The 12,298-nt window shown below is 35.6% G+C and overlaps 1 protein-coding gene across 1 annotated transcript in view; it reads left to right on the plus strand.

The window, feature by feature from the left end:
* mei1 (meiotic double-stranded break formation protein 1) overlaps nt 1–12,298 on the plus strand; it is a 62,464-nt gene that overhangs the window by 15,421 nt on the left and 34,745 nt on the right. Inside the window, exons 10-16 of the mRNA XM_028042966.1 lie at nt 2,563–2,662; nt 6,126–6,260; nt 7,416–7,559; nt 9,292–9,295; nt 9,398–9,489; nt 9,830–9,977; nt 11,077–11,188. Coding sequence (XP_027898767.1) covers nt 2,563–2,662; nt 6,126–6,260; nt 7,416–7,559; nt 9,292–9,295; nt 9,398–9,489; nt 9,830–9,977; nt 11,077–11,188 — 735 coding nt within the window. The remainder of the gene's footprint in view (nt 1–2,562; nt 2,663–6,125; nt 6,261–7,415; nt 7,560–9,291; nt 9,296–9,397; nt 9,490–9,829; nt 9,978–11,076; nt 11,189–12,298) is intronic.

A 12,298-nucleotide genomic window follows, 5' to 3' on the forward strand; every position in this document is an offset into this window, starting at 1 on the left:
GCAAAAATGGCAACACAGTTGATTGATTTAATTATTCTATTCCTTTCCAAACATGTTTTGAAGTTGAGTTTTATGATTTAAAATCATTAATGCTCTTTGTCCCATATTTTTATCACACCTACTTATCTTATAAACAAGATCCCACCTCAAAGTTAGTTTTCTTATTCCCTTTTTAGCCATCAGGTAATTACATCTGTAATTTTAGCACATCTGTAGTTTCACTTAATTGTATTTTAATCTTATTTATGTATTCTGTTTTATTCCCATGTAACAGCAGTGTTTATTCTAATTATTCGATTTAAATACTGATTTTTGTATTTATTTTTTCCTGTTTTGATTGTGATGTCAGTTTTAAGCCTCTTATCAGATTGTAGGATCTGTGGCTCCTTGAAATTTTAAAGTCTATCTCTTGTGTTTCCTTATCAACACAACTGCCTTTGCTTTGTCCTTCAAAGAATCATGACAGAACTGTGAAGTTGACAGGTTTGTCCTTCAGTGCGTCCTTTGTTATCTTGCCTAAAGCTCTTTGAGTTGATTGACTGGAACAGTTTACCAGCCACTTGCAACTGTAATATGCAACTTGTTGCAATTTAAGTAAACCTCCAGGGCAGAGCAGCACTCCATGAAAATGTAAGCAAGGTAGGACATGTAATAAAAACACAAATAAATACTAAAACACACATTACACCTAAACAGTTTACGAAAGACCGTAAAACATGTGCAGTGATCAAGGTTTTCCAATAATGTTTGAACTTGTTTCGTGTTTCTGTTAGTTTAAATTAATTCATGTTAAATGCTAGTTTTAATTCAGAGGCTGATACAGAAAGATTTCATCCAGGAGAGTTTTTTTTTTGTCTGTTTGTTTTAACACAAGCACTCCTCTCTTGTATACAGCACTTCAAGTTATTGTTGCTGTTTGAAAGTTTTGATGTAACGTTCTGTAAAGTGGGATTAGTCTGACCATGATGGGGAATGAGCTGCCAAGAGCTGCAGCTGTTTCCTTCCTCCAGATTTCACACAAGCTCCTAATTTCTTAGCAGCAGTGACCAGCATCCATCCATCTGTCCATTTTCATGAATCCTAAATTGTATGAAAGTGTAAATTCTATGATTATATTAGATCTAGTCCAATGGAGTCTAAACATTGGCAAATTTAAGCTATAGGCGGGCCATAAAATTCATTACATTCAAAATTAGTTTGTGATTATTAATATTATTATTTTTTTGTATTTATTTCACCAGGTGAGTTATTAAAAACAGAGGTCAGAATAGTAAAGTTTTTATATCTGCACGCACAAATATCTTCAAGGTCAGCTTTTGTGTTTCTTAATGTTACATATGTATATGTTGATGGCTTTTTGTGCCCTTCATGGGAAATTAAAGTAGAAAAATAGCATTGACATTGCATAAAAACATACAATGCCCTTGGCAGATAGATTTCAACACTTGCAAACATTGAAGTGTGAAAGGTAAAGGTAAGAGCAGCTTATTACATAATGCATATATAATACTTCATACTTTTTGTGCTGTGATAGGTGTAGGAAAGGATTTCCCTCTTAGTTTGGCCCTTCGTGCTTTTGCATCTTTTTAGTGTCTTCCAGAGGGCAAATGTTAAAACATACAAGAGTGAGAGTTTCTTTAATAATGTTTTTTTGCCCTCTTTATGTTGTGTGATAGTAAGAAAGCAGAAGACAATCAGTACCTATAGCTCTACTTTTCGTACAGAGGGTCTGAGCTCTCTGCTATTGAGAAACAATTGCTTCCTGGAGGCGTAGACTCTCTGCCCATGACGTATGTGATGCTCATACATTACATACTATGAAAATAGCCTGCACTGTGAACAACCATCCTCCACTGCGATGAGAGAAGTAGCAAGCAGAACAAAATGGCTGTTGATGTTAATTCAGTATTTGGAAGCGCGGTGAACTTGGACTGATTGGCTTCGTTCATTTCCTCTGCTCGCATTGCTAAAACTACAGGCCGACTAGAATTTTAAAACGGTGCAGAAAATCAAGGTCATCTATAACAACTTGTCCTGTTCGCTGTTCGCCCAGTAGAAATTCTCCTGGAGAGAATCAGAGTGAATGGGAGAAATCTCAAACTGAGCTTTGAAGGGAGATGAGAATCGAGCGTAGGAAGGCTAGTGGACATACTGATGCTGTTTAAGATACTTTTTCCTTCATGTGACCCTTTCAAACAAAGTGTCATCTCCATTCATGAAAAAATATGCCTGCATGCGTAATATCTGCCTATCTTGATATTATACTGATATTGGATTCTGTTGCTAGATGAGTAAGAAAATGAGCTCATTACTGCAGCGTACATGTAGCAGTAAATTAGAAACACGGCTCATTGCCGCTGTGTAAAAACGAATGAAAATGAGGGTCGCTTTCTGGGTTCATAACTTCTGCTATTATTTAAGGCCTTGTCACATATTTTAATGTAGGAAGTTATTGTAGTTGATGGTGTATAACATGTACAATGTCAGAACACTTGAGCAAGATGCTGCTGTTTGTTGCTTGTTTTTCTCCCATTGTATGTTTGGTTTGTGTTTGTGTGCTAGGCATCGAGTCCCTGGTGCGCAGTCTTAAGGAGGCTGTGCAGCTGAGCAATCTGGAAGCACCGAAACAAGGTTTTCTGCTCCTCACTGAAATACTTGAAAGGTGCGCCTTTACAAAATTGTGAGATGGATTTTGGAGTCTGGTTACCAAAAATACAGCTTAAAAAGTTATTGACTTGTTTAACTGTATGTTTTATGACATAACAATATTTTATCAATTTAATTAGGTGTCTTTTTATTGCCTGAATCAATTCAAGGTAGGACAAAAACATTTTACTAAAAATAGTAAAGTATAGAAGCTATTTAATTTCTTTGGTAGTAAATCAAAAAAGAGAAACTTTTCAATCACCTCACAATAAAAGTAGCGATTTGGAGACTAAATCAAAAGAGTAAAAGGCAAATTTGGTGTAAGATTGAATTTCTATCCATCCAAATGAACTTATAACTTTAAATATCAGTGCAAAACAAAATTTGGTTAAAATGACTGATTGTAGTAAAGCACAGGATGTAGAACAGCACACCTAGTGCTTCATGTACAAATATTGTGTGTTTAAACTCAGAAAACAACATTTACAAACAGTTTCAGCTGAATAAATTTTTATGAGGGAATACCTGACTGCCTTTCCAAAACGGTTTTGTTGTATTTATGCGTCACTTATAGTTTATGCATTTATTGAAGGAAAAAGCTTCCTGTTGACACAAACAGGTTCACCATGTACCGTGTGTGCAGTCAGTAGTTGCCGTTTCATTCGGAAAACCAGCTCTTGCTTCATATTGCATCTTAACATTGGACTCTTCAGCTTCATACAATTGGAGCTTGATGAGCCTGGCGATATCCAGATAACTACATCCACAGAGTTGGCATCGCTCAGCTCAGGGTTGATTGGCAGCGTCCCGACAGGTCGGCCATATCCCCCCGAAATGCTCCAGTTGCCAGTTAAACCGGATTACTAATCATTTCCTCTGCTACTGATTATATAGTTTCTCACAGGCGGGCTGCAACTCAGGAGCTGCTGACTTCACATTGAATGCTATCTTGTTCAAATTGCTTCTGGGTTGATAAAATTGACCCATATTTTGCCAGTGGGCAAGTACTAATTTCCACCTTTTGTTAACATTTGCATAAAAACTGTCTAGTCCTTTATGTTAATTGGTTTGGTTAATAAAAATATCCTTTTATGCACATTTAATGACTTTCCAGTGTTCTTATGTCTTTGCATAATGTTATGTTTTGAGGGATTTATTACAGACTTAATTATTCACTTTTGACAGTATGTGAATTACTCTTGGATTGGATTGCCCAAAAAGTAACCATAAGCCGTAACTCCAGCTGCACCAACTGGCATAGTGAAGTGACTTCTTGTAAAACATGTTAAGTACGGTGCACTGTTGAGTTTAATTGGATTTAAATTAACTGTCTGGTGTCCGAATGACGATAATGTATCACTGACTAATAAAACACCGTCCTATTTTTGCAAGGTTGACATAATTTTAATGGAATGCCACCGGTCACATGGTAATGATAGAGGAGATAAAAGATTTAATAATCCAAGAGTGAAATTTGCCCTTTAAGAGCTACGTTTAAGCACTGAAATGCTGAGCAAGCCACAACGAGTGTGTATATGGGTGGATGAGGGTGTGTGTGTGGTTTTTAGCAGAGTTTGGAGTTTTATTTGTTTAGGATTTTGAGAGTTTAACAGCTCGATGTGAAATTTTTGGCGTGTTTGTACACATGACATCGAGCATGCCTGTGTTATTTAGAATGTTCTATGCGACACTTATTGTGGCAACAGTCCACAGATGTTATGGTAGACAAACTTCGGTGATATTTGTAACGCTAAGAGGTTGTCAGGTTCATCTACCTAAGCATTCTTTAACTGAAAAAGAAGAGAGAGACAAGTGAGTTTTAGATTTACTTGCAAGGAGAATGGACAGGAGTGTGCTTTAGTTACAGTCTCCAACCCACTCTAAAACAGCTCCTCCCAGGCCCTTTCTTTTTATTTCCTTAGGGCGGTCCTAGTTACATAGCTTATTTAATTATCTTGAGTTAATCACATAGCGTAGCTGCTTCTTCCGTTCTCTTGAGTCACAGGTGTGTTGCACCTACAAGCTGCCGTAATGTAGAGTGCAAAGTTCAGAGTTCTTGTTTACTTCCTTCTGTAGAAACAATGCAGGAACTGATGAACCTACAGAACAATGAGGTGTCTTGAACATCCGTGGTCTCATGTACAGTTCCTCTGTCTCTGGTTCATAAACTTCGACCCTTAATCATCCGTTGTTTATTCTGCCACGTCAGTTATCACTCTTGCTGCAGACCATCTGGTGTCAGCTTCAAATTTGACACGTTTAGATGTCTTCCTGCAAGCATCTCTCACAAGGCACACATTCCAGAAGCAAACAGACATAGAGTATTTATATTTGTAATTAATTTAAACGTATCAGAGGTCAATGCCATTTATTTATTTATTATGTGTACTCTGCTTAGCCTAGAGGAAAGAAAACACAGTGCGCATGGATATGTGGGCGCTAGTGACATAGAAAAATGCTGCTGATGTCCACACAGCAAACCTTTGAGCAATACTCCAGGAAGGAGACAAACAACGTGTCCATGGATCCTTAAAGAGACAATATCATGTGTTTTCCAGGCACATGGTGCTGTTTTGTAGAGTAGTCCATTATGTTATTTTCATTTGTTAGAAAAATGCTATATATGTTTCAAATATGACTTGAGAACAATCTGACTTCATAATTTAACGCCTTGAAATTGGGCCTCTGTCTCTTTAAAAACTCCTGCTCATTCTGAAACTCAAGATTTAGGAAGTCATCATATTGAAAAACAGCAACTCCGAGGAGCTCAAAAAGTCTATTTTACATAATACTGCCCCTTTAAAATGTCTCATAGAGTCTTAAGTTCACATATCTAAAATTAAGGCCTTGAAATGTCTTAAATTAAGTTAAAAACAGTAAGTTGGCCTTAAATAGGTTTATCGCATGTCTTAAATTTTGACGTAGCAGGACTATTTAATCTCATATATTCTGTGTAGTTAATTTTTTCTCAAATAACTTTTCTGTAAAGGAAATGTGTAAGTCGTTTGCAAATATATTAATTGTGTTCTGTAACTCGTGGCGGTTGAGGCTACCGCTAACTAGCTGCTAATAAACCCTAGCTAGCTACATAGCTGGCATTTTTTGCATCTGTTATGGAAAATGCAAATTTATCTTAGTCTTTTCTTTATCTCATGTCCATTCTATGCAAAAAAGCTTGGCACTACTACATTATAAGATATGCAGTATTCTTTAGTCATGTAATAGATATTAAATGTTATTTATAATGGTCTTAAAAGGTCTTTAAAAGCCTTAAATTTGAGTTAAGGCTGTAGAAACCCTGGACAAATACATCCTCCCTTTTCTTTAAGTAGACTGCAATGGAAGATTATGTCCAAAACAAAAAAATACCAACCAAAATGTACTGTCTTTTGCTTTACTCTTTTATTATGCTGATGTTCTAAACATATACAGCACCACAAGCTGTACTGACAGTCTCATGTGTTTATGTGTGTGAGCAGACAGCCACCAGGCGTACATCTGTTCCCCAGTGCTTCAGGGTTCGTGGCGGTGTCAGAGGCGGTGAAAGCCGGTGTCTTCTCCTCCTGCCTGCTGGTCGCCGCACAGGCCGTCAAAGCTGCAACCGCTTTGTTCAGGTATAATCACCCAAAATGTAGAAATGAGACGCATTTTGTCAAGGAGGTTCATATCACTACATCCACCCTTGAAATACTGTTATATTTTTTCTTTTTCTTTCTTTTCTGTCTTGCTTTTTTAGAGCATGTGTTATATGTTTTGTTAGTTCTTACTTGCTTATGGTAAAGATATGCATGAATAATGAAAGTCCTGACTTTAAATTGGTGTCCTTAAAATCTCATCAAAGAGAGTTGGTAAAAGTGCTGCAAATTAGCGTCTCCCCTCAGCTGCAACTTATCCACAGTCAGAACTGAGACAAGGAAAAACAAGGAGGAAGGACCAAAGTTTATTTTGCCTGCATTCAAAATAAGTAGGATGGACAGAAAGTTAAATATCTCCAAAGTTTACCTTTACAGACCTGCAACAAAAAGTGGCATCTTGGGGACACGGACTCTCAGTAATAATTTATTTTAAGGCTTTTGTTCGTATCTCTCCCAGTAATAGTGGAGAGTGCTGTAATTTGTCTCTTTTTGACAAGTTCAGAGGGAGATAAAGTAAAATATGCTGTACTTAATTAAATTGTATTTCCAGGGTATGAATATGCATGTTCTGCTAAGACCTGCACGTTGTTTTTTTTTCTTAATTTGACTTATGATACAGACAAACATTACCTCACTAAAGAATCGGCCTTCAGAAACTTCAGATTTTGAGATTTTATCTGGAGTCATTTTACAGCACATCCAAAACTACATTGAAAATAAAATGGATTTTTTTTTTCTTTTTTGTTTTCGTAATTCTTTCTCACTTTTGCCAAGGTGAAATCTTTTTGATCCACCAAGACCTCAGAAAAATATTCTGCTTGGAACCATTTGGTGTGCATCCGGTTACATCTGGTGTAACAAAAAGCATTGCAGACAAAAAAAAAATCAGTTTGTGAGCTTAAAATCAAACCAACTCGAGTTTTACAGCAAAACAGGAAACGGACAGTAAATTGTAGCGTTGTCCGTTTTCTATAGTCTGCCAAGAACTTGTATCCACATTGCAGCCCACATAAATCATAGCTAATGTGCGGTGAAGAGGCCGTTCATTAGTTTTTATCTGGCTTTATCTTTGCAATCCATCTTCTTAATGTATCAGAAGGTGGTTCCTTTAAGGAATGTCTCTGCCTTCTTTAGACTCAACCATCAGTCCAGACCAGTCCAGTACCAAGAGCTGGAGGAACTGGTAAAGGCCATCACCAGCAGGTTCCCTGAGCTGATTCTGACTTCCCCTTCTCATCGACGCAGCCTGGCAAGTCATAATTTGTTTTACCTGCAAATGTAAAATTAAAAAAGAAAAACCACAAAGCCAATCTTTGGATAATAATTGCACAAACCGTTTATCTATTTTGTTATTATCCGACTCGTTATTGACTCTTTGACATTGACATAGCAAAATAACTTGATTCAGAGGGTAGTAAACTTGTATTTTTTTTTTTACAAGCCTGTTCAAACTATTAAGGTGCCTGTCTGTTCTGCTCATAAAGCTCTACATCATTATGTTTTTCAAGCACAGTCAAGGTCGCTGTAGGGACTGTAATGATTAATTTGGTAAGTCAGTATGTTCTGAGTCTCTCTGTGAGCGCGCTAATGGCAACAGATGTGAAAGAATATATAATTGTGTAAAATAATTTAATAAGTAAGTCTTTTAAAAGAGTCTACTAAATAATTCCTTACTTGTGTATTTTTATTTCTGTTCTTCTATCAACATAAATGCAAAGCATTGCAGCACAAAACAATATTAATGCAAAAATAACGATAATAGTAATTGACTCAACAACAGAGATTAATTACCTAAATAATTACCAAAACAGATTACAAATACAACAAAAAAGAAACATGCCAGATTGTCAAGTCATGTTTTTTTTTCTTTTAAAGAAGATACTTGATCAAATAAAACTGTCTCCATTACATTCACATTTAAAAATGCAACAAGAGGTGCTTTTGGTTGGCTAGTCGTCTGGGTTTGCCTCTACAAGGTTTATGTATTTTTTTAACTTACCAGAAAAAATACAAAACATATAAAAATATAATTTTACCAACTGCTAGGCATTTACATGCCTCAAAGCTTGTTAGGTAGCAAGTACTTGTTGCCTTGGTTACTTACCTTATTACGAAGTAAAACATCTGTTTAAATAAATAGTTTTATTGCTACATTGCCAACCCATAACATATCGCACTTTTTTATTGAATATAAGTCTTACTGTGGTAGAAATTATATTGAATTATTTTCGAGGATGCTAAAGGATAAATCACATTTCCTTACATGAGCAAGAGTTTGTTCAACTGGGTAAAAATAGCTGAACTCAGGGTGCAATGATCTCTACAAAAACAACACACTGCATAAATACAAATTTGTCATAAATACAACTTTGAGATTTTACGCTTCTAAATGCAGTCAGGCAGGAATGTACTGGACGACATCCAGAAATGAGGAGGCAGAAATAAAAAGGAAGGTTGTGAAAAAGTCCTCATTAGGGATCTGGAATCCGGTGAGGTGGGTGTGGCAGGGACAGAAAAGGCAATGAGGATGTCTCGTGGTTGTGAGGAGCCTTACAAGTTAAGCTGCAGAAATAAGTAAAATGTTCTGGCATCTGAATATCGCAAACGTGAAACCAAAACTCTGCGGATAAGGCAGAGTTTTTCCAGTTTGTACTTGTGCAAACTGCAACCTTGTATTCAGTTACAGCCCTTTTGCTTGAAGGTTTGACTTATTGCAGATTCATTAAACTGTACTCCTCATTCTTTGGTTGTAATTAGTGGTTATTTAAGCTACTGCTGCATTTCTCTCAACCTTGAACCAGTTTGCCCTGTGACCTCTGAACCATCAAGGTTTTTTCTTTCCTTCAGAACATTTTCTGTAAACCTGATGAACGGTTGTTTCAGGTTAGGAAATGAAAAACTCACAGCTGATGAACTGATTTTCAATCAGAACTCTGTTAAAAAAGTTGTTTTTTTTTACTAATACAGAAGTAAATAACCCAGAATATGAACATTCCTTGCGCATAAGCAGTACGGTTAGACATAATAATTATTAATATCGTTTAAAGCTCTTTCTTTTTGAGTTTTACAGTGTCTCTGTTATTTTTGTTTTAACCCAGCTCTGTTTTATGTTACAGGGAAACAAACAAAGTTCAGATTCCAGCAACCAGACCTTTCGGTCCAAAGGATTTCTGCTCCAGGCTCTGATCTGTTTCCAGGCAGCCTGCAGGTAGCAAACTGCTCAATGAACTCAATAAAATAATCAGTGCGGACTTCTGCCAGTAATTTAACAAATAGGCAGCAGTTTGTTCAAATACAACTCTCTAATGAATGTTTCTAATTTAGAAATAACGAGTGAAACATGTTATTAGATTTTATATTGAATTAGATCAAATAGTTCTTTGCGTAAAGGTCACTTTTTTTTTTAGTAAAATTGGAAAGAAAAATATAATACTCTGGTATTTTTCTGTGCATCATTTGCATTTTCTGAGTCTCATCCTCTCCTTTGTTCCTGTGTGCAAGCTGTGCTCTGTGTCTGCGTTTAAACAAAAGTCCTGTTTACATTGAAGGCTCGCTGAGGAGTGTGCGTCAGAGCCGGCGCTGGTGAAGAACCCGTTCACAGCCCCTTATAAACACAGCGGCGCTCAGGATTCACTGGAGTCCGTCTGTCAGTGTCTGCTGCGCTGCTGCGACTCTGTGTGGATACCAACCGTGCTCGTAAGGCCCAAAACACGACTACAGAGCTGATGTCTGAATGATGGAACCCAAACTTTGTGACAATTTGTAAAAAAAAAAAAAATATTACGCAATATTATAGATTTGGAAATGTATACAGAAATTGTGAAAAATGGCATAGCAAAAACACAACACTACATGCACCAGTTTATCTGCAGGAGATTTCCCTTGTTTGGATTTCATATTCAGCTGGTTTTCCCCAGTTCATCCATGCATCATCACTAAAAACCCTCATCTAAGCCTGTCACAATAAACAATAAATCAACTAATTGCATGATAAATTAAAGCGAGCTCAATAATTTTCATTTGCATAATTTATTGTTTTTTCTCTCTCTCTTTCTACCAAAAAGTGGATAAAGAAAGTCTTCACTTGGGTGCATTGGTTTCCTCCAAGAGACAATAAAGTATATTCTGTTTTTATTTCAACTAAAACCTTCTTTTTTTGTTGAAGGACAATTTTGTTTATGGGGACTCCATAATTCATTATATTAGTTGTTTCTATTTTGTTTATTTATTTTGACATTCAAAATGTCTTCCAGTTCCAGTGTTAAATATTCATTAGAATTTGTATTAATTTTTGAGAGAGTGAACTTGCATTATAGTGCCATTACCATTATATTAGTTTAAAATGGTCTCTAAATGACAATATTTTATTGCAATAACTTCTTGAACAATTTATTAATCTGTTATTTTGACAGGCCTACTCTCATTACTTTCTGTCTAAAGGCAGCTCCTTTTTTTAGTTGAATAAAAATAATATAAAGGTTAGGAAGATGATTATTAATACAAAAGAAGTTGCAATTCTTTATTGTTTGTTTGAAAATTAATACCCAATCAAATGAATGTATTGCTCTGCCTTACATTTATGTTTTATAGTTCTTACAAAAATTTATCAGAATTGGAAACAGTAAGTAAAATATTAAATGTCATTGCAAATCCATGCTGACCAGCAGCAGCAGCCTAATTGGTTCATTTCTAGATCTCAGTCTTATTAATAAAACATGGAAGCTTGCGAATGTTTATCAATGTCTGTGTCGTAACTAATTCTGTTCTTGGAACCTTTTTGTGTTTCACCCCACAGAGAACATGTGATGGTCCGCCTAGCGCCCAGATTCTGGAGTCGCTCTACTCCATCCTGTGTTCACAGTTTGTCCTTCTTCCATCTCTAATGCCACAGTTTGCAAGAAAACTGGGTGAGCTTTAATAACTCTGTGTAGGTAAATGTAAGATGCAGCTGTTTTTCAGACAAATATTTTGTTTTCAAGTAGCTGTGAGTTTTCATAAAGTTTTAACTTTATGAAAAGTTAGTAAAAATTCACTCTGTAATGTAAAGGACATTAAAGTGACATGTAATATGATTTATATAATGCCTATTTAAAAGTATTCACCACCATGGATGTTTTATCCTTTTTATTGCTTTTACAAACAAATCATGATCAACTCAATTAGGCTTTTTTGACGAAAGAAATTGCAACAAAAACCCTTTAATTTGAAGGTGAAATCTAATTTCTGCAAAATAATAATTAAATAAAAATACATAACATACAATAGGTGAATACTTCTTGCATGTTTTTAAGGTTATCAGATGTAAAGTCTAACACGTCTTACAGTCAAGTCAAAAAACATTTACCTAAATAATACTATTTATAACCAGATTTACTTTAATTTTTGAGTTCTAAATATCATATATGATGTATGATCACTTAGTAAATCTTAGTTTCTTCTAGTTTGTATACTTATTCATCTTGAAAGTTTTGACGGTAAGGGGTCAGACAGTAATTTATTTAAAAAAGTTAAATAATTTTTTTTATTAAACTTTAAAAAATGCTAAACTTGTTATAGAGCTTTAAATACACGATTAAATCATGCATATGAAAGCAGACGCAACATGTTTAAGTTTAATAAATTAATCTTAATTGTTTTAGAATCTTATATTAACTTCTAATATTAACGTTTATTTTTGTGCCTGTGTATATGGCAGCAGCAGAAACCTTAGTACTTACTGCTGACCTGCTTTCATCAAAAACTAAAAAGAATGAATCAATGAATACAATCAGACTTAATTATTAAAGAGAAGTTGGTCACCAGAAAGGCAGCTTTGAATAAAACAAGGCAGAGAAGAACCAACCGTGTTCTGCAGGACTGATGCAGAACATTTCCATAAAACGGAAGAAAAAAAAACCCTTAGCAGAGCATTTTTTCACCACCCTGTAGCACTTTTAGTGGACTGCTGTGGCCATGTTTCACTCTGATCATTCAAAATGCTTTCAACTTCAAAATAGAGTTTATATGTAAAGTATGAA

This window comes from Xiphophorus couchianus, chromosome 16 (genome assembly GCF_001444195.1).
Source record: "Xiphophorus couchianus chromosome 16, X_couchianus-1.0, whole genome shotgun sequence".
NCBI classification, from domain to species: Eukaryota; Metazoa; Chordata; class Actinopteri; order Cyprinodontiformes; family Poeciliidae; genus Xiphophorus; species Xiphophorus couchianus.